Genomic DNA, 23801 nt, shown 5'->3' with positions numbered 1-23801 from the left:
TGTACCCATGCACAAACACACACATGCACACAAATGCACACATATTAATGTGCATAATTAATAGCCCACTTTGTTTCATGGCCTACATGGGAATATAGTTTAGGGTGATTTTTATGTTTCCTTCCTGAAAAATTCTTAATAGATTTCTCCCTACACTTCCTATTTATGTCACCTTGAAGTTCGACCTTTTAGGTATATCTGAGATATGAACTCCTTTGATATATATTTGAATCTGAAATTTGAATTGGCACTGCAGTCAATACTCTTTATGTTATAAACTTTTATGAATAAAACTGAGACATCATGAAAATAATTTTGCATTCCATATGCACTCTTATTTAACAAACTAGACATTCTCTAATGACTGGATGTCTCTTTCTCTATTAAAAAAACAACAGGATAATCCTGAAATGGAAACTAGAAAATACTGTATATAAGTGAAAATATTATAAAAGAAGAAATGATATCTGTACACAGAATATATTGATATGACATTTCAGCATATTCTGGACTAATGGTTTTCAATCTAGATGTACTAGAATAAAGTTACTAAGTAAATTTGTAGTGACAGTAATACAGCCAGGGTAAAAATTCTATCTATTTAGTAAAATAATCTGATTATTCTAGTAGAAATATTTCTATAACATCTGTTGTTCAACTGATTACTAGTCATCCTCATTATAACACCCTAACAAGGAACATTTTGTTGGGTCAATTCACCACTCTATTTTGAATCAACAGAACTTCATTTCTCTGAAAAGTCATTAATTTTGGCCTTTTGCAGACTCAGATGAAGCTTTCCTTTAATTAATCCAAATTGTGAAGATACAGATTACATGTAAGTCTATTTATATTATAAACCTTTCTTCCTGTTCTAGTAGGAACTAAAAGAAACTCAATATTGTTTAAGCATTGAATTGTATGTAATGGCACAAATGGGTTTTTAAAGATGTTTTCACTTGGCATGGCCTAAAGCTTTCAAGGACAAAATTTTGCAGTTTTTATGGGATTATATAAAGAACAAGGAAACTAATGAAGTTTCTCTGAGGCACGTTAGAAATCTAGGAGTCTTGAGCAATATAAACCACTGGCCAAACAAAAACAATCCCCTACTGAAAATTTAAAGGTGTATGTACACTGGAACTGAATGCTTGTCCCCATTTACATTCATGACACTTTTAAGTGTCAGTGGCATCATTGATGAGGATATTTTATTGCAAAGTGTGTAACAGTTTATAACAATAATAGAAAATATATTTGAGTACTTACTGTATGCAGCTACTTTTCAGCTATTCTCTCAATCCTTACTATAAAGGATATCCTTATGTGAAGAATATCGTTTTGTAGAAACTGTGGTCTATTATAGAGTCACACAGTTAGTAAGTGAAGCAGCGCCAATATCATGTTTGACTTCCAAAACACATGCACTTCATTCACTTTAGGTTGAAGATTCTCTAATTGCTTCAGTTTACCTCAGATAGTCAAAGAACTCTGCCCAGTTCCACAAGACAACTCTTTGTTCCTACTGAACATTTTAATCCTGGAATCAAAGCGCACCACCTCTGCAAACCAGGTAATATAATTTAGCTAAGAAACGGGAAGTTCCAAAAACTTTTGAAATAATTTTGAAGCACAAGCAGGAAAACAAAGCACACTGTGACTGCAGTGAGGAATCTCAACATGGGAGCTAGTTCTGTGTGCAGCCAGGACCCGCTTCCCTGAAACACAAATCTGTTGCTCCTGCCTTGTACAGGACTCTCAGGATCAAAAGTCAGGCTACTTGCTAGAGCAGAGAAGAGCTGGGAACTGATGGTGGTCAGGAAGAGCAGCAGCCCTGGGGAGCATTTTTCCCCACCTCTATCTCACTCTCCCTCACCAGGTGTTTTCTATCTTATTTACCATCTCCCTGCTGCTGTGTGGAGAGGCTTCTCCTGCTTTTTCTACCCTCTCTGGGGCCTGATTTGTAATCCCTTCCTCTGACCTGCCTGTGGCCTTGGCTTACCATGGCTCTTCTCGACCCAGCCACCAGGGCTTCCTTTTAACTTCATCCCGGATACTAAGCACCTCACTTCCTTTTCTCAAGGGATCGCACTGCTGAGCCCAACTCATCTTTTCAAAACATAGGTTGTAAGGCACAGGTCAAAGGTCACCATGTTTTGGCTGTCTATGTGTTAGGTGTCTGACCCCATTTGTGTGTATTTTGGGTATTTAGATGTAGAGTCACATGGTATAAAACACAGTCCATGGCTTCTTAGAGGTCACTTGATAGGAACTTCCCAAAGTTCTCCCAGTAGAGAACATTGTGGAAATTTCTGTGTCGGCAGACACAACTTCTGTGCCACATGCTAAGCGACAACCTAAAGGGATTTCTAAATGTCAATGCTACATATAAAACACTGTGTGAGGCTCTCTGAGGGAAGTAGTTCACTTTCCTATTACTGACACAATACTGCCTACTGTGTGGTGTCAATATAACTTTAACAATTACAGCAATAAAAGCAACAACAAAATAAATGCCATTTATTAGTTTCGCATTATATACCACACACTTCACATGCATTATTATTTTTAAAAAATTTTTTACTAAGATATGATTGATAGACACTCTTATGAAGTTTTTACATGAAAAATATTGTCATTTTTCCCATATTATCAAGCCCCCACCCATGCCCCAATGCAGTCACTGTCCATCAGTGCAGCAAGTTGCCAGAGATCCACTATGTCCCTTCTCTGTGATATACTGTTCTCCCCATGATCCCCCACACCATGTGTACTAAACATAATACCCCTCAGTCCCCTTCTCCCTCCTTCCCCACCTGCCCTCCCACACCCCTCTCCTTTGGTAACCACTCACACAGATTATTAACAATTCTTCCAGTAGCTCTAAAGGATGGATACCAGCCTCCCTGTTTTACAGAAGTGAAAGAGGTCAGGAAGCTAAGTAAGTGATCAAAGTTTACATGGCATGTTAATGGTAAACAACCTGGTTATGCTGATGCCAAAACCTTCATTTCTTTACTTTATTATTCCAACAGTACTTTTTAAATTTCAATAGTCAAATATAGTTCAAAGAAATTAAGAAATGAAAAATAGTCTACTATATTGATGCAGATATTCTCCTTTTCTGTTTCTTTTCCTTCATTCCTGAGGTTTCCAGTGAACTTGGTGTCCTTTCACATGTCTTTGCAGAGCAGGTCTGCTGGGGAGAAATTCTGTCCTTGAGAAGTAGTTTTCTTTCACCTTCCTCCATCAAAAATATTATCACTAGAAGCAGAATTTCTGGTTGATAGGTCTCCTCTTCGGGCACCTTGACTTGCCAGTGCTCCCTGGCCTCCATCATTTCTGATCTGAAACCTGTAGTCCTTGGGGATGTTGTTTCCTTATTTATCTTTCACCAAATCTGGGAGGTTTCCAGTCATTGTTTCTATGAATATTCTTTCTTCACCAATATCTTTTGCCTCTGCTCTAAGGACGCCAGTGCCACAAATGTGAGATCTTTTGATTTTGTTGCACAGGTTTCTGAGACTAGTCCTTTCTCCTTTCAATCTCTTTTCATTCGGTTGTTCAGATTAGGTCGTTTCTATTGCTCTCTCTTCAAATCCGCTTGCTCTTCCCCTCTCATCCTCATTCTGCTATTGAGCTCACATGATGGATTTTTAATTTCAGGTATTCTATTTTTCAACTCTAAAACTTCAATTTAGTTCTTTTCTTAATCCTTTATTTCTCTTCTAAGAGTTTCTCTCTATTTCAAGAGTGTTCACCTTAGTTCATAGAAAGTGGTTAGAACAGGTGCTTTAAATTCACAGGTTCATTATATGACTTCACATACCTGAATCATCTTTGGGTTGGCATCTGCTGATTGGTTGGTCCTTTGAGAATTGGTCAGGTTTTCATGGTTGTGAGTGTATCAAGTAATATTGGATTATATCCTGGGCATTTTGAATATTATGTTGTCAGACCCTGCCTGCTGTTAAAATTCTCTGAACAATATTGATTTGCTGTTTGAATAGGTGATCAGCCTACCTGGTCCATCCTTTTCTTCTGCTGGTAGTAGTTTTAAAGTCAATACAGCTTTCAAAGTCTTTGCAGTGTTATTTGGGTCTGCCTGGGCTATGCACCATAGAGTTGTTTTAATACTATGGTATTAAAACCAGGTATTGGGTGGTTTTAATACTGTAATTCAGTTCATGAAGCCTTTGTTGAATTTCTGGACATTCTCTGCACCTGTGCAACTTGGAGAATGAGTTCATTACTTGTGCAGGTTCAAACACAGAATGAGAGAAGCTCTTCTCCAGCTCCCTCTCATCTGTGAGATTTCCCAAACAACATCTGGCTTCCAGGGCTCATTTTCTCAGTTTTTCTGGTTAGAAGCATTGGGCTCTCTCAGAGTTTGGGTCCCCTGTGCTGGGCAGTTCCATGCAATTGTACCGTGTGCAAAGCAGCAGAGAAAGAGCAAACATGGAACAGTGATCCCCCATATACATGGGGTTCCCTTTTCCTGATTCTTCTATCCAAAGGTTTGAGTCATCCTTTGGGATCTTAAATGTCCATGCTTCCCCCGGGATAGCAATGCAGGTCTACTTTTGAAGCTGGCCTTTAAGCAGGACTGGGAGAATGAAAAGAGAAAAATCAACATGGGATTGTTTCCATACACTGGTTTGCAGGGACCCCTTTTCCTGATTCTCCAGCCAGAATGATGGGTTTAACTTAACAATAGAGTTTTTCGCAATTTGCATCTTTTACTAAATTCCCAACTTGGTTTTCCTTCAGCTCAAATCCAAGAGGAGAAAAAAAAGGAAATTCTCAGAAAAGTTTTTGTAACTGAACTGATCTTCTGTTAAGGTTTCACTTTTCCTTCTTAATCCACTTGCCACGGGTTACTTTTCAGACTCCTCAGAGAGTTCTTCATCATCTTTGTCCAGTTTTAGTTGTGATGAGGTGAGCAACAGGATGGGATCTTTATTTCTGTGACTGCCCCTTATTAAAGCTTTAGTCCCCAGCCTTGCCAGAAAACCTACTATGTGATAAACAATGAAGTAAAGGACATGAATGAAAATGTAAAATATGAGAAGCACCGAAGTGAAAAATTGCTAATTGAAAATGTAGAACATGAGGCTTGCCAACTCCCCAGTGGACTTGGGTAGGACTGGATGGCACATATTTGGCTCACAGTCTGCCACTCTTCCCACACTTAGAAGCTCATCAGTAGTTCTTCACTGCTCTGCTCCCTGCGGGGCCTGAATGCAGCCACAGATGGTTTCCTCTTGCTGTAAACCTGGAAGTCACTGCCACATGAGCAGCGCTGGAATGTTAGGTAAAAGCCAACCTTTCATTCCTGTCTAGACTTACTCACACACCAGTTCCAACCTCCTTTTCCCATTTAACTGCAGTGACTCCTCTCCCCAAATTTCCATCTTCTGATCATCTTCTCTTTCTTTAAGATTCCAGTTGATTGACCTATTTGTTTCTTTGCCAGGTGGGCTTGAGAAGGATCATTCTTTGCTTTCTAATAAAGTTTCTATATTTTCATTAAAAAAACTAATTGGCTAATGTGTTTCACCGAGCTTTCCTTCATTTACACCAAAAGGAATTTATTACAGTGTTTTAGCCTTTGGGAAATGATGAATTTGTTTAATAGACTGGCAATTATCTGCTCAAAAATGATCATTAGAATTCCTCTTTATTTGATTACTATATATCATGAACCACAATCCATTTATCACCATCTGCATCCATTAATTCAGCCATGCTGGTCCTTGACTAAGAGACTACTATAACTTCTCATCTTGAATCTTTCTAAGAACAAATATTAATTAGAAAGTAGTATGCCTTAAGTATATCTGATTTAAAAATCTCAGTCTATACAAACCTTTTTGTTTTGTTTTGCTTGCCATTTTTATTAGGTCACACTATTTTCCAGTGGTGTCACAATCCAAATAGGAGTGTACTTTTTACTTAGGGAGTTGGGGTGATGATTATCAAAAGGGATCACTGTGGTAAAAATACAAAACAAAAACAACACATTATCTTAGCTAGAAGTAAGAGGCACTGTTTGTTAGTGTGAATGCCTTTTCATATCTTTGGTCTGGAATACTTGTATATACCCCACCTGGGTACTTACTCAAGAGAACTCTTTCTAGAACATATGGTGCTTCTACTTCTAAAATGGAAAATCTGGCGGGAAAATTGAACTCACAGTATATATTAGGCATGTGTGTAGTGCATATACTGAGCATGAGTTGATTGAAGGTCGGCATCGAGTCCCAAGTTATCTGGTGGTAAGGTTTCCTTTTTGGGCTAATCTAGGACCCAGAGCCTGGACTTCTGCCTAGCAGCGCTGTGGCTGAAATTAGAAAAAGAAGAGTGACAGTCTGCTATGTTCAGAAACTAAGTGTTTTCTCTTGTCTTCTTTCCTCATGGGGTCTCCAGTTTACCGTGGTTTCTGGGCAGTCCTGATGCTCCTGGGGGTAGTTGCCGTGGTGACCGCCAGCTTTTTGATCATCTGTGCGGCCCCCTTCGCCAGCCATTTTCTCTACAAAGCCGGGGGAGGATCCTACATCGCTTCAGGTATATATGATTTCCGCCCATGGTTTTTCTCCATATCCTCCTATTTTCCATTTCTCATTTCAGATATCAGGCTTCGAGTAGAAGTCATGCGATGTGGTTCACGTACAGTATTTCTTGAGTGCTGTGTGTCAGACACTTGTCCCGGGAATTTCCATTTGCCACACACAATCCGCTCCACAGCCTTTGCTCCTTGAACCCAAGCCGTATTATATGGACAAAGACCCTAGAAGGGAAGACTCTGCTGCAAGAGCCTCTTAACCCCTCTCACCTTACTAATTTTCTGTCTGTGAAACGGGGTCATACCATGCTCTCTGTAACATCATGACATAGGTGGCATGTTTTGTGTGCTCTTAAAAAGACAGCCCGTGATGATGTTACAGAAACCTTCATAGTTGATGATATTTATAAAATCCTCTTGATGTGTTTATCACAGGTCAAAAGCATCTTCAATAATGTTGCTGTTCTGTTTTCTTAATCGTGTCCATATACATTATCTAAACATTTCTTTTTGTAACCTGCATTTATTTTACTCAGCTTTCTATCTAGTCTAATTCCTGATAAAATGATCATGGTACAAAGAGAAAAATAATTGATGAGTTAATAAGTCTTGTGCATTTTTAGGCTTTTTAATTTAATTAGGATGTAAAAGCCAGAACATTAACTTGAAAACATAAGCATAAGGTTATTTGTAAAGACAACAATTCTTGAAAATTGGGCAAACTTCAGTGTGCCTCAGACCAAACTGTACATGACTTGGTTATATTTTAATGTCCTATAAGAAGGACACAGTGTTCCTGCATGAGATGGTAGTGCAGTAAAGGAAAAGAGCAGAATAGAGAGCTTTATCTTATCTAAATTGTTGCCAAGGCAGCTGATGATATTTTCTATCATCATTTATTCAATGGTTGGTTAACAAACAATTCCTTCACTTACGCTTTTTGCATATGTGCTTAATTCTGTAGAGGGAATAAAAAGAAGAATCAGATATCGGTCAGAACAAGAGCCCTGTTTAGTCTGTCATTCTTTTGTCTTTCATTCACCTCTCTTTCACTGGTTTTTCAAGTGCCTTGATTTGAACTTCCAATTTTTAAATAATTGAGATATAATTCCCATACCACAAATTTTACTATTTTGAAGTGTATAATGCAGTATTTCCTAGTACATTTCTAGAGTTGTGCAAATATCACCACTCTCTGGTTCCAGAATTTTTATTTATATTTTTATTAAGGTATCACTGATAGACACTTTTATGAAGGTTTCACATGAAAAATATGTGGTTACTACATTCACCCATATTATCAAGTTCCAGAATATTTTTATCATTCCACAAAGCAACCTTGTCTGCCCTCTCCTTCCCTTCCCCAGTCCTGAGTAACCACCATCTACTTTGCAACTGTGGGTTTGTCTGTTCTGGGTATTTCATATAAATGGAATCATACAACCTGTAACCTTCTGTGCAGATACAAATGAAAAGCTTCTTTCATTTAGATCTCATAATTCATCATCTTCTTTAATTCATAATTCTGTAAGACCAAAACAAAGACCAAACCCTTTATATGCCTTATAACTGAGCATCTTATTACCCAAATATTTTTTCCCCAAAACCATGTTCTACCCTTGCTTCATTCAAAGGTCTAGGGAAGGTGTATATTTTTCCATGGTCTTCCAAGAAATAACAGCCCTCTGCTAGAATGTGTGAATATTTGTTTCTTCTCATGCAATACTTTGCCTTTTTAATCATTGTCAATAGAAGGATAAGCAACAGCAGTAGTTTAGTACTAACACCGTCTGAACCACACGGCTGGTTTAATCTCAGAAATGCTCTGATTCTGGGATTAGTCTTTTTGGAGAAGTGTGTGTGTGTTTAGTGTTTTGGGGAAAAATGTTGGGTATTTTATCATTTGTGTGAGAAAGTAGTATATCCAAAGGATTACATTTGACTGAAAACTCTGTAGGAAGATGAAGTGTTTGATAGATACTCATATGCTCGTGACCAGGGGGGTGTCTTTTTTCAGTGACTCTTCTGCTGCTTGTGGATGTGGGGTTGAGGTTCTCCTTGTACCGGGCATTCAGCAGAGGCCCCCTGGGCTGAGGGGTGTCCCAGGCACTTTGGGGGCCCATTCTGACAGCCATTAAACTAGGAGATGATGACTTCCTTTCAAATTTGGCTTTTAATTTCCTTTATGAAACAATTCTTTCTTGTTTGTGCAGAACTATTTGTTTCCCAAGAACAGAAAGAGATATTCTGTTGGATGAGATAAAATATTACTGTTCATTTTGTCAGTTCAGGCAGGAAAAATAATGTTCTTAGGAATAACTAAAGTTTATGATCTAGTAGCCATTGCCACCATGATGCACAATTTTTAAGGCCAATGAGGCATCCTTAAATGTGAGTAGTTATTGACAGAGAATTTTTTAAATCTTTCAGTTGTCTATTAATAGCATTCCCAGATCATGTTAATAGTTAACATATCCTTTCAAAGTCGAAGATTAAAACTTACTGCTATGCTGTATGAACAATTGGAATGTATGTAGTAAACACTAGGTTTTTCAGCCAACCACGTTTTTTTCTGTGACACATTTAATGTGGAACTATGCAACAAGCCATTTATTGAGATACACTGAATTGAATTTATTATGCTTTCTTTGGTTAGATTATGTATTTTCAAAATGAAGGTATCTCATTCCATGTGTCTAGTGTTCCAAAATCTCTTTATGCTTGCCTTGTCATTCCCTGCCCAGCAGAGTCTCCCATGCTGTCCTGTGTCCACATAACTGCAGGGCAGCTGGGAATAGGTGTGGCTTGGGCCCAGGGTTGCTGTGGCTGTTTATCAGTGCCACGGACAAGATTGGGCACTCTTTCTTTATTTGGACAGATGGTCTTAGGACAAGGCAGAACTGAATTCCAAATGGTCATTCCTGGGTGTGTGCATATTGAAAAACTCTTTGGCCTTAGCCAGCAGACTGTTTTTGGCCATTCTGTGCATGGCCAAGACACGCTGATGTCACAGCTGTTGGTGTGTGTGGGGGTGGGCTCCATGGTGTTCCTTTTGCTCAGAGCAAGGCTTGGAAGCATGTGGTACCACTCCCTGACCATGAGCAGGTACCCCCATCAGTCAGGCCAGGCCTGAGGAGGTTCTGTTCTGAACTAAGCATATGATGACTGTCAGGGTCTTGTAACACTGAGGATGTTTCCGTGAGACACATCACCTACCTCCACAAAGCTTAAACAAGTGCTGAAATGTGTTTTCATGTGCACTCCCAGAGAACCCCTAGGTCCAGATGGACTGGCTCTTGTCTTCTCTTAGCCCTGTGATCCTGGAGGTGACAGATGCCAGAGGAGTTAGTGTCGGTCAGCAGGCATTGCAGAACGTGTGATTTATGGGGAGAAAATTATTATGCACAGAATATCCCTAATGCTTGGGCAAAGTGGTATCAGTACAGGAATTGCCATGCATGAGTAAGACTGCCAAGTGTGCAAGAAAGAATGATGACACGGCCTTGATGTTCTGGGATGCTAACATTGGGCAATAAACCATAACAACTAGAAATCGGCATTTTATCAGCACATCAGGGTAGAACGATTTTTTCTTCCATAATTGAAACCAGCTTTTCCTGAACAACAAAGTGAGATTGCATTTTTCTGCTGAATGTAGAGCTAGATGGAGCATCACCTGGGAAGAGGTGCCTGAAAAGCTTCTGAATCTTTGCTAACTCCCTCATCAGACCCTCAGGTGAGAGAAATAGAGCAGCCCTTAGGCCAGGCCCAGTACGTGTTAAGGGAAGAAAAGGGTACCTGTGTGGCACAATTAGTCCTCTGGAACACAATAGAGGCAAAGTTGTGGGATGACCCCTGCCCCAGTCTGTGGCCGCAGAGTGTGCTCCTCAGCCAGACAGCTGTTTCCCAAGCTACTGCTGGTCACCAGGCACAGGAGCCGAGTGAGCCGGAGTGAATTGTACACACCCTCCACCACACAGGACCAACAGCCTGGAGCACGTCCTTCCCTGCACACCCCTGCTCCCTTCTGATCTGGACGAGCATGCTTTCTGAAAGAAGGGTGGTGGATGAGCTCTCTGAAAATGTAGTATAAGAAGATAAATGGACATGAAGGGAATTGAAAATTCTCATATCCAGCAGGTAATACTGAATCAGAATCAAACCAGATTTATGGTTTGTTTTCCTTTTTTTTCAACAAATGAATGGAATTCATAGTAGCTCATTGGTAATCCACATTTGTCTCTCCATGAGATAAGACAGACATCGTGGGTGTGTAATACAAGAGATGTGTTCTGCCTAAATGTAGGTGACAGAAGCCAAGGGACACGCATAGGTGTCCATTTCCTTTCGGCCCGGGCTGAGCACGTGGCTCACAGGCGGCCCTTCGTGCCGGGCCTTGCTCCCAACGTCTTGCTCCAGTTAAAGCATAACATGACCACATGGGGCAGAGGAGAGTGTGTGGAGGAAACGCAGGGCCGAGAGCAGGAAGGGATCAGGAGGAACCCCTGATGCCTGAAGGCAGGTGTTCTAACCTTACAGACACACGCCCATCTCCCCTTCGTGCACCTGCCGCCTCCAGGATCTGGCGGTAAACAGCCGCTTCGTAGAAGAGGAAAAGGGCCTCCGTGTGAGGAGAATAGACCGGGAAGGCCGGTGGATGCCTGCCAGGGTGGCTTTTCTAAGTCTGCCATGTCTTTCTTATTGCACAAGAAATGGGCTTTCAGGAGAAAAGCCTGCGGGCAACTTCCCAAGAGGGAACAGAGCATTCCCCAAAGTCCAGGACTCACTTTTATTTAGAGCTCTGGTGTGTTGGCGGTGAGTGGTAGAAAGGAAAAAGTAATGAAAAGCTATGGATTGCTGGTCCATCAGCCAGATGTACGTGTAACGGAATTAGTGTGTCTGCCTTTTGTGAAGTACAGAATGGCAGCTCCGATTTCCCTTTTGCTCAAAGGACTTAGGGACACGGGGTCTGCTTTCCAAGGGGGTCTGGGAGCACTAGTCGCCCTTACGTTTGAAAGCACTTGCCGTGTATGCTGGCTTTGTGCCTTCAATTTGGGAATTCATTCAGGAAAATTATTGTTGTGTATTCTGATATTATTATAATGTGGAAATTTTACTGCCCTTGATCTGACATTTTATATAAATGCCAAGTGCCAGGATAAGTCAGCCTTTGTGACTGTTCAATAGGAAAGAGCTGTGAAGAGTTTTTATTTACAAAAATACGTTAAAGCCTTAGTACCTGTCTTTCTCAGGTATTTTCTCAAAAGTTCATTTTCCCTCACATGGCTTATCAGTTGAAATGTGGGTAATAGGCAGTTAGGACCTGACTTGTCCTCTCTCTGCCTTGAATGGGGCACCAATATGGGAGACAAATGATAAGCCCAAAGGAGGAGTCCAGGGGCCGCGTCAGAGCCAGTGCTGTGGGTCTCCAGCCCTCGGCCACAGGGATGCTGCGGGGGGCTGTCCTGCTCCGGAGGCTCCGCCCCGCCTGCGCTTGTCAGGCGCATCCCTGTAGGAGGCACGCAGGGCGGGCGCGTGGCTGCTGCCTAGGCGGTGAGCAGCCAGCTCAGAAACAGCCACTCTGGGAAACCTTTCTGGAAAACCTTGAACTTCGAACTCTAATAAATGTTCTTTACCCCCTTTTAAAAATATATCAGTGTTTAGCACATATAATGTAGGGGGTCACAGGGAAGACACTATAGCACAGAGAAGACAAGTAGTGATTCTATAGCACCTTACTGTGCTGATGGACAGTGACTGCAGTGGCGTGTGGGGGGATTCGATAATATGGGTGAACGTAGTAACCACAATTTGCTCATGTGAAACCTTCATAAAAGTGTATATCAGTGATCCCTTAATAAAATATATATATATAATCTGTGCTGTTCTTCTGAGAACTAGAGCTATGGCCTGGCAAATAAAAGTTTTTACTCACATGGAATATTATTACGGTGTAAAATTAATCTCCATGCTGAAAGGGAGTTTTCAGATGTGTAAAGTGACAAGTTTCTTTCTGGCCTATAAGTATTCTCTTTAGATTTAGGATTTGTTTTTATCATGATGGAAAGGCAGAGGAGTTTCCATTTGCTTCATTCTCCTTTTCCATAGTATGTGTATCGTCAACATCTACTACTTACTCGGTACCCAAATGATTTCATTTCTTTGCAAATACTGTTTCAGTCCACAACCGTCCCCCAGTCACTTTGTTCAGAGATAACTAGTAGTGATTAAGGCATACTGCTTCCTTTACTAAGTTCTGTTACACATTTTGTGAAGCCTTTTTTTTCCTTTATAAAGTTTCTTTCAAAAACTTTTCTTGCGTAGAAAGTCTGTAGGTACAGACTCCTCTGAATGTCCAGATTGGCATGTGCTGAGTTTGTCCTACAAAGAATTTTTACTTCCTGTTTTAAAGGGCTGTTTGGGAGGGACAGGAGGTTTGCTAGACTGGACACTTAAAACAGAAAATGTCCTTACTAGGAAGTCGCACAAGTCGGGATTCCCCTGATGACATTGTTTCCAAATGTTCAGGAATGGGAGTGTGAGGTGACTGGTGCCATCTAGTGGAAAGTTCCAGTAAGACATTGGAAAATGTGTTTGAAAAAAAATCCCTCTTTTATGAAATCTCAGAACTGAAAAGCATGGCAGCAAGTTTATTCTCTTGCTTCTTGGCCAGTGCTGAAATAACACAGTTATGTGGGAATCTCTGATGCTTTAAAAGATTTCAGAGAATAATATTTGCTAGCAATTAACAGGAGCTCATGCCAATAATAATAAACCTAGCCAATGCGTATCATGTACTTGCTGTGTTCAGGCACCTTGTTAAGTCCTTTACTTCCATTAACTCCTCATGACTGCCTTCTCTGGTAGGAGCTTATATTATCTCTACTACCAATGAAGGAACTGAGATGTAAAGAGTAAAAAAAGCTTGCTTCAAAGTTACTCAGCTGGTAAAGTGTAAAGCTTTCTAAACAGTTAACTTTTGAAGGGAGAGTCGAACTAGGGCCATCAGAATCCAGGCCTGTGCTCTCCAACCACTTTCTACTTCTTGAAACTCAATTATTATGAGTAAACACAACACTTGCTGGATGTTAAATGAAAGTCTATTTTTCAGATTCATTCCTGATTACTTGTAGAGATGGATAGACTCTCATGATCATTCTCTGTCAATAATTGTTTCTCAAGAGAGTACAGAGTATTGAATATACAGGATGTTTAGTGCCTAAAATTTTTATGTCAATCTAAAAAAGTAATAAATATTTGAGAAATCCTGTAGACATTATTTAGGTTCAGTTGACTAAATAAAAACATGCAGCTAGAAAATGAAAGCAAAGAGGCAATTAATATATTTGGAACATAGTATGATGAAGCATGAACAATAATAAATATTTGGAAATCAGATAGATGTAATGAAAATGTATAGCCATGTAACTGTAACTATACGAAGTATTTAGGCTATCTCAGAAAACTGGTGAAAATCAGAGGAAAGTGAGTTTGAGAAAATGAAGAATGGAGGTAAGAATATTTATGGTTGACCATTATTCATTAATAGTTTTAGAATTTCTGGAGTGTGATATGTAGAAATGAGGATATAAGAGAAACCTATACCTTTGTAATGGAAACAAGAAAGCACTATTACAAAAATTACAATTTAACATATTTTAAATATTACAACGTAAATTATTTTAAAGAACTTCTAGCTTATTTTATCAGAAAAGACAAAAATTTTAATGAACAAAATATGAGACTTACTTTGAAAGTATATTACAACATAATGGCAGGTATTACTACGTAGAAAATGTGAAATTGGCAAGTTTTCCTTTCTGCATCATATGATGTTTAGAAAAATAAGTATACATTTTAGACTCGGGACTGGACCTGTGAGCGTAGATTCAGCCCATAATAATGCTTCAGTGTCTCCCTTTAGCATGGCAACTAGGGTTTCTTAGAAGGTGAGAAAGGCTTCAAACGCTGCAATTTTTAAGATTCCCAGGACATTAAAAGTTAATACATGTCAAATAGGTTTGCAAATATTATGGCATTTTAAAGTGTGGCATTTTAATACATTAATGCTCTATGCTTTTAAAATACATACATCAAGGTAGAGACCCTATATATAACTTAATATGCACATATTATCCAATATCTTTTACAAATATGGGGCTCAAGTCAAATAATGCTTATGGTCCTCAGTGTCATCCGTATCATGAGGCATACTGCGAGCACAGGAGGTTAAACCCCTTGCCCATTCTCAGAAACAGTCTAGCTCTTTCTCCTTGGTTGTAATTGTTTAAGCCTCTAAATTAAAGCCTAGAGAAGCTCCCTAAGTATCTAAAGGGCAACTCTTCTAAAGGAGTCTTCCCAAAACGGTGCAAGGGAAACTGGATTGGAAACCAGTTTGCAGGGGTTCATTTTATAATGAACTACCTAACATTGATCTATATGTCATATTTTATATGTTTCAAATAATACATAGTGAAACTTAGAAAAAGAATTAAGGAACTGAAAATAACCAGTCACAAAATATCCCTGTGCTCTAGGTGCTTAGAGAGCTTAATGCTCAGTGAGCACTGTTGAATGACCATCTGAAGTTTTGTTGACAAGTTTGATGTTTGAGGCAGATAATGTAAAACAGTGTTATTTATTTATTTGTTTGTTTATTTATTTATTTATAACAAACTGTATTCTTTGTAGGGCTTAGTAGGGCTGCTACGATGTTGCAGGGTAAACTCGAGCAGGTGTCTTAAGGTCACTGCCATAGCATTAATAAGCCCTACACCATTTTATCAGTTAGGCCTAGATTGCCTTCTGTGAAGATTTTCTTGCCTTTTTTGTTTGTTTGTTTCAAAACCATTTGTTTAAGGAAATGTATCCATCATTTCAAGAACCTATGTTTGAGTTAGAACATCACAAACCAAAATATTCATAGTAGCTTAATCAATAATAGCCGAAACCTAGAAAGATAGCACATGTTCACCACTTGATAAATGGATAAACAACTTGTGGCAGCTTCATACAATGGCAAACTGCTCAGGAGTAAAACTGAGCGAACTGGAACACAGGCAACAACATGGATGAAGTCTCGGTCATTGTGTGGAGTGAAAACAGCCACAAAAGACTGCTTCCTTTTGTGATTACCTTCCTGTGGAGTTCCAAGGGCTAAAGGAGCTGCCGGGAAAGATGCTTTGGGTGGGGGAGTGAAGAGGCCTGAGGAAACCTCACTGGAGTGACAGTGAGGAATATATTCTATTTCTGATGGGGTGGCTATGCTGATGTTTGCATTTATCAAAATGAATCAGACGAGGATACACTTGAAAGCTGTACATTTTACTCTATGTAAATTATTCCTCAATTAGAGGAATGAGAAAGAGAAATGATAAACCTAGGATGTTATTTGTCCATTAGAAACACCTTCAAACCATTGGAGCTTAATATAATCCCTTCAAATCTTAGTATGTGCTATTTAAGAAATGTTTATACAAAGACTGTGTATCTTCTGCAAAAACCTCTTGTGAGGATACTGTCAGTTATGCTGTTTAATGTTCTTACGCAGATCTGCAGAAGGGATTCATTACATATTTCTTGATAAATTGCTGTGTTTCCTTTTAGAAAATGGTAGTAAATACACAGCTTATCAAGGTTCCTTTCTGTTCTTTCTTCTGGGCACATGAGATGGAGGCTTACCATCCCACTAATGCTGCTATTCTTAGCACTCCTATCCACGCTCCAAATTTTTCTTTATTTCTGTTGTTAGTGTGCACTCTCCCCCTGCCTTGCAGGGAGCTCCATGTGGAAAGGGAACCTAGTCTCCTGCCACCTCCTCAGAATTGTTTCCCTATTGTAGAATGATTTTGAACATCTTCAGCCTAATGTGGTACACCTGTTATCAGTTTCAGTTTGAGTATGCCACAGGCTAAACTTTTGACCTTTGTAGACTATTAATGACTGCAAACCTCATCCCTAATGGATCCCTAATAGGATGCTCTCATCCCTAAAATTTTATGAAACTTACTTTCTAATTCTATGTACTGCCGAATATTGCCCTGTCTATACAGTGTGTGTGTGTGTGTGTGTGTGTGTGTTGTGTTTCCTCCAGACAGAGAAAAGATGGATTTTTCTGATTCTAATTTACTGTTTACTTTACCTTCCTTCATAATGCATTTCTAAATATTGGATGCTATGGCCTTCTGTGCCCACCGAAACCTGAAGTGAGTTGCCACTGAATTTGTGTGGAACTGTGACTAAAAAAGGCCAGTCTATTATCTTGAAGCTGTAATTCTTACCAAGTAACCAATGATTCAAGTTGTTAATGTAAATTTCAAAGGCAGTTCATTACTTAAAGATCAAACTGGCTGTTTTCTTAACTCACAAAGGCTTTTGTTTTTTTTTAATGCAGGTATATGCACTTCTAGACAAGAATGTAAGAGTTTGACATTTGCCTATCTTTTTGAAGAAGAAAGTTTTCATTTCTGTGACTTTTTCCCTAGGAATGCATTTTTAAATTGCTTTTTATAATAGAGAACATCTTTATAGTATGCCCTCTTGTTCTATTCTTGTGTCTATGAAACACTGAGGATGTGCAGTTCTGCCTCTGAATCTGTGACTTGGGGGTTGGGGAGATTCTTTCATTGGTTGTTTTTGTAATTGCTTCCATATTGTTTGTCACTAGCACTTGTGTTCCTAATGGCCATTATGTCACCTTTGTTTCAAAAAAAAAGCTTTCCAAATTGAATTCATGATATTTAGAGGGAGGAATTTTCAACCTTATAAGAAAATTCATGAAAAATCATAAGCTTAAATGGCTCTCTGCACACTGCCAATGAGACCCGCCTTGTTCTTGATGTGACCTAATTATTTGTCCATGGTTTTATTATGATCATAAATCTTCGTGGGTCCTAGGACCATATTTTGATTATGTCTCCAGTGAGCTGTGTTATGAATTGCTGTTGGACCTCAAAAAATAAGTATTATAATATCTAATGGGAAATGAATTATGCTTTCAAATGTGTCACCAACTTTAAATAGAACTTCATTTAAACAAAATTCTTACCTAAATAATAGTAATGTTTTTAATTCCTGCTAAAATCACTATGGCAAGTGGATTTGAAATGTAACTTGCTTGTTACTCAAGACAGTAATTTCTTATTTTTATGAATCAGGGCCTTAAGATATCAAGGGATAATCATAAGATTTTTCCATAGTATTAATATTGATCAGAGGAGACCTCTCCACATGGTAGGTGGGCCAAATCAGTAATGTTCCTGTTTGTAGTTAGTCACAATATCCCACCAAAAGAAGAGTCTCTAGGTGTGTGAACACACATACTCTCCTTCCATCCACTCAGCACATGTACTTTGCAATGCACACAGCTACAGACTTCCACCACTTTTTTTTTTTTGGTCATTCATTTTGTTTTTTGTTCTGAAATATTTTCATTTCAGATTTACATAGAGGTTGCAAGTCCCTTCCCCCAGAGACTCCATTTGAGTTGTACTAACTGTCCCAAAATGTTTTTTTATAGTAAAAAGATCCAGTCCTGGAACATGCTTTGCATTTAGTTGTGCCATTTGATTCTCCATCAAACTGAAATAAGTCCTTTGACCTTCATGATCTTGATTCTTTTGAAGTTACAGGCCTATGATTTTCTCAAGTGTTCCTGAATTGGTTTGTCTGATGTTTCCTCATGATTGGCTGTAGGCTCTTCCTCTTGGGCTGCAGTATCATAGCGGTGATGCTGGGCTCCCACTGCATCTCATGAGACGGACACCAGCTTGTCGTGTCACTCATGATGTTAACTCTGATCTCTTGAGTATGGAGGGTTTTGCCAGACTTCTCTGCTATAAAGTTACTATTTTCCCCTTGACAATTAATAATAAATATTATTTGAGAAGAGACTTTGAGACTGTGTAAATATTTATTTCTCATCTAAATTTCATCCACTAGGTTAGTATCCATTTTTGTTTCTTGCCTGTATTAATTATGACTTAAATGACTACCCAATGGCAATTACTAAGTCAACTATTCTTTCTGCATTTGTAAGTTAGCATACTGTAAGGAAAAGCTTTCCCTTCTCCCACTTACTTGTTCACTCATTCATTTATACCACCGTGGGCTTGTGGATTTCCTATTTTATTTAGTGAGGTATAATGTGCCACTCTCACTATTGTTGATAATCAAATTGATAATTGAATTGTCTAGGAAAAGCCCCTCAAGCTAGCTTCTAAAAACACCCCTATCATTTTTTGATCACATCTTTACTTTTTTGTATAGCAAGATGTTCCAGACTCACCTTGTATTTTCTGTCTTAGCTTGGATTCAGCTATTTCTTTGAGATGCCTGGTTCCTGGTATTTAGAAGCCAAGATCTGGACAGGTGGCTCTTGCTCCATGCTCCTGCGATCTCTTGTTGCTCCCAGACCCTCTTAGAGAACAGAGACAGGAAATATATTTAGATACATATATAGACAGGTATCTTTGAAAGCACATACATAGTTTTGTTTCTAAAATTAAGTACATACATATGTATGTTTGAAAGTATATGTATATGTATTTAGCTATCTAAAGCCATAAATTCACACTGACACATTCAGTTCTAACCACATGCCACAAAGTTCACTCCATCTTTCCTGTTTTTTAAATTGGTAGCTCCTTTTCAGGCAGTGAGAACATGACCCCAATTAGCATCATTATGTTCATTTATTAGATCAGTCTACCTGTATGTAGCAGTTTCCTGTCTCCTTTCTGGCTTGGCCACATATCTGATGCAAGCCCCCATCATAAATTCTTGCTACCGTATCAGCTAAACCACTAGCGTTTGGTGTAAATACTTTCTCCATGTTTGTTAGTTCATTTTCCTTCTCTGTCTGTCTGTCTTTCTGTCTTTCTGCACACGTGCACACACATGCGCACACATACACACACATATTAAACACTGGCAGTTTAATGGGTAGGGAAACACTGTTTTATCCCATGGATAAGATGTAACCATAAACTGATCTGATGTGAATTAAATGGACTGTATCTTCAATTAGTGAACAAATTAAAGATTGTAGTGATAGAAATACCTATTATTCATTGCTTTCAGAATGTAATTGCTCTTCAAATAACAGCAATATTTAAATATAAGCTAATTCTGCCTTATTAACAATCATCTACATGATTACCAGCAATAATATTTTTTAAATACTCTAAATTCAAGTCATAGATTTTGAAACTTTTGAAAAAATGTATATAAGGTCACTGGTTTTTCACAAAGGCAATTTTCTTTTTCTTTTTTTTTTAATAAAAGTATCTGAAAGCCCAGGAGATTCACGTGATGCAAGGAAGATAAAAACCCTATCAACAAAATAATAACAAAGGTTTGCAATGTGTTTGCATTAGGCAAATAGTATGCAAATAACTAAGACAAACCTTTACATTAGCAGAGAATACTGTCTATATATTTGCTGAAAAAATGTATTGAAATGCAGGGTTGCCAGAGAACACATGGCATTGCCATATTGTTGTCAAAATCTGAAGTACGGCTTTGTAAGCAGTTTGCTCGCCGGCTATGACTTTACTATTTCTCTGTGATGTAGTTGTTGTTTGGTGGTTAAATTGCACTATTCTGTGCTCCGGTATTTGCATTTACATTACAGACCCCAGTGTGAAGTATGTTTCTTATTAGTGAAGCACTGACGTTGACGCTTCCTCGTTCCATAGCTTGTACCATGATTATGAGAAAGTTTAAGCTCAGATACTGGCGCCCCTCGACATATTTATGAGCCCTTCCTCCTCTGTGTTTACTGCTCGAGATTCTTTGTGAAATTGATGGCCCAGGAGAGGGAGGACATCCTAAATACTGTAGCAGCACAATTAAATTGAGAAGGGTGATTGATGGCTGGGCTCGGAGAAGCTACTCTCTCCTGCTGCTAGGCCTCTGTCCCTGCTCCTACTCTCAGGGTTCTGTTCACCTTTCAGGCAGACTGGCAATTAGAATACGGAGATTTTACACCCCGTGGTTCAGTTCGTTAACTCAAAGAGTATGACATATCCTTGACGTGTTTGGATTGAACTTTTAGACAAATAGCAAGCGACCTCAAGTATATTTTGCTTCAGGACAAATTTGCATCCCTTCAGGCTGAGTGGTTTGTGTGTGGGGCCTGTCACTCACTCACCAGTGGATCAGCTTTGCTGAGTCTCCTGTTCGCAGCTCAGTGTAGTGCATCCCTCCCTTCTGTTACTACAATAACAGATACATAGAAAAGTATCTGCTGAGTGGGAGTCACATGTTTTAGCATTCTTGAAGCCCTCTGTCATATTTCTTAAGTTTAAGGGTCTGACACTACAGTACTTTCTGTGCTCTTACAACTCCCGCAGCATTTTTGAGCAAGTTCATTACAGTTACGTTGAAATAATTGATACATTGTGATTTTCCTTTCTAGTTAGTGGTTAAACATTTTTCTTCCTTCCTTCCTTGCTTCCTTCCTTCCTTCCTTCCTTCTTCCCTCCTTCCCTCCTTTCCTTCTTCCTTTCTTTTCTTTTTTTTTTAAACTAAGGCTCTTGATCTCAAACCTGTGGTTGCATATTCCACGGAGCCTTCTTTATCCGTCCGCTTCCCTCACTCTTTCAGGGCAATATTTCCTTATGTTGTAATCAATCTTCAGCATATAGTTTTCAGTTTTAAAGACTCATATATTTTTTGACTTTAGTTCAGTGCTTTCATCCCTGTTCTCGCCTGGTACTTACCTTGGCATCTATTTTAACTACCACATTTAACTGCAGTGAGCTGTGTCACACATAATTCTGTAACAATAGAGAGACCTGAGCTGAAAATCAGCTCTGAAATATGCTGTGTGTGTCAGACTTAAAATTGGGATTAATCATTCCTATTTCACCAATTTATTGTATGTATTGAAAGAAACAGTGTATTACAGTGCTCATCCCAAACCAGGCATAAAAATGGATAAATGTTAGAAGAAGTTCCACTAGGAAGGATCTTTGGCTTAACGTTCCCAAGCACCTCCTGCAGTGCCTGGTGCACAGTCAGTACTCAGTAACCACTCATCAGCTGCTGCCATGGACCTTGGGCTGCCAAGGCCCTCATCAGTTCTTGAAGATTAAAGATAAACGATGTGCATATGAAGCACGTAATGAAAGGTCTGACACAAAGTAGGTGATTTAGCTGGAATCATATTTTTAGAGACATATCATCAGGCAAATGATTGGTTAGTGTTCTTGGGAAAACATCTTCACAACGGCTAAAGGTCTTCTGTTTTCCTTCCCAGGCATCCTGTTTTCTTTGGTGGCGATGCTGTATGTCATCTGGGTCCAGGCAGTGGCTGACATGGAAAGCTACAGAAACATGAAAATGAAAGACTGCTTGGAATTTACCCCTTCTGTTCTGTATGGCTGGTCATTTTTTCTGGCCCCAGCGGGGATATTTTTTTCTTTGCTAGCTGGATTACTATTTTTAGTTGTTGGACGGCACATTCAGATGCATCACTAATCAAACTCTTACCATCAGTGTTTTCTTGAGAGATTTTAAAACAGAGAAATTAAAAAAAAATTATTTCAGTTATCCCAGAATAGAATTAGTTGATGTAACTTTTTGTTTGCTATTTGAATTAACCATTTTACTTTGATTTCTTCTAATAAGAAGGCCCTAGAATCTCTCCAGGCACCTACATGTTTCCAGTCTTACCTAAAAGTTGTCAAGAACTAGATCTTTATGGAGCAGGTAACAGAGGCTTCCCTTTCATTGCACTTGTTACAGTTCATGCCAATTGCAAAGGCCTGATAATAGAATATTACCAGGTAATAGAATAATAGATGATAGAAACCTGGGGCAAATCAAGATTTGATGTACAGCTTCCCCCTTTGCATTCACTGCTGCTGCTATTAACAATAACATCAACTAAAACTTAGGAGAATAAGTAAAAACAGAAAACAAATATTGTCAGAGAATGTATTCCGTTTCTTCTCCACACACATACATACCCGCACACACATTCACTAACTCCTGTGAGAAAATTAGTGATTATTTAAAAATACATACCATTTATTCTTGGAGTAGGAGCCACACAAACCGATCAGCTAAAATGGGCCGTAAAAAATACTGAGAACACATGCGTATTCCACTTTCTTACCAATCATGGTTTGGTTACATAATTTCATTCACTGAACTGTGCATGCTTACAAAAACCTTAAACTGTATTTAAAAGTAGCAAGTCTGTACACTGAATACACATAACACAGATTGGATTTTTATGAATTTAAAGTGGGTATATGTAATGTGGTGAAAAACATGTAAAAACAAGTACCTTAGCTTAGTACATACTTCTACTTGATATTTTAAAATTCCCATTAAAAAATATATGGCTAATATGTTCAGCATGTTAAAACTTGTTGATGAAATGTGCTTTTAATATACATAGGTATAAACTTTCAAATACTTCCATATGAGGATGATCATAACCGTGTTTTATTAAAGACTACGAAATATTAACTCTTCCCAAGACTTAATGGTTTGTAGTTCTTCTGATCATTTGATTCCCTTAATTATTAGCCCTCGATTTCTTCTTCTTTACAACAGATATATTAACATTTACAGATCTGCTATTTCTTTTAACCTATTGGGAAGAAAACTTTTTTCGGGGATACAGTATGGGGCGGTTTTAATTATTATTTACTATCTCAGACATTTTGCATATCAAAGATGTTTGTTTGGCACCAATTTCGATTGAAATCAAATCCATCTGAGAAGCTTGGGTCCCATTTGCATTTTGGAAGCCTGCACCAAGGAGGAGTGTGGTGCTAGTGTAGGAACAGAGAGAACCCTCACGGCCTGCGAGCTGTGGTCCAGGTGCAGCATTTTACTCTGCAGCTGTTGTGAACACTGGAGGCAGGACTGGAGGCAAAGTAAGAGTGACCTCCTAGAAGATGCTGGGGGACAGAGGGACTGTTGCTTTCCATCCAGCTGTTCCTGGGTTGGAGACATTGCCCGAGTCGTCTCTATACATCTCATAATTTCCATGAAACCTTCTTTCAATGGGAGGGATTTCTGGAGGAAAAGCAAAGTTTTGAGGTATCTGCAGAATCATGAAGGCATTTTACTGTTTAGTAACAGGACTTTCATGAGATAAAACAATAAAACAAAAAAAACCCAAAGCTTCAGGGATTTAACTGGTTTCTCAAGCCATTTCAATTATACCATAAATGATTTTGTGATACTTCCCTTTGTCTTTTTCTGTTTCATTTTT

At 38.9% G+C, this 23801-nt stretch overlaps 1 protein-coding gene across 3 annotated transcripts in view; it reads left to right on the top strand.

The window, feature by feature from the left end:
• Positions 1–23052, top strand: part of TMEM182 (transmembrane protein 182) — a 73465-nt gene extending 50413 nt beyond the window's left edge. For 2 of the 3 annotated variants that reach the window (XM_017653570.3, XM_017653569.3), the window contains exons 4-5: positions 6430–6567; positions 21828–23052. In XM_017653570.3, the coding sequence (XP_017509059.3) occupies positions 6430–6567; positions 21828–22048 (359 nt within the window). In that variant the 3' untranslated portion in view covers positions 22049–23052. The remainder of the gene's footprint in view (positions 1–6429; positions 6568–21827) is intronic. The other variant, XM_073239076.1, reaches the window with a different exon arrangement.
• Positions 23053–23801: the final 749 nt, after the last annotated feature.

Source organism: Manis javanica, chromosome 1 (assembly GCF_040802235.1).
Source record: "Manis javanica isolate MJ-LG chromosome 1, MJ_LKY, whole genome shotgun sequence".
Classification (NCBI taxonomy): domain Eukaryota; kingdom Metazoa; phylum Chordata; class Mammalia; order Pholidota; family Manidae; genus Manis; species Manis javanica.
The sequence above is the reverse complement of the archived record's forward strand: the minus strand, read 5'-3'. Positions and strand labels throughout refer to the sequence as shown.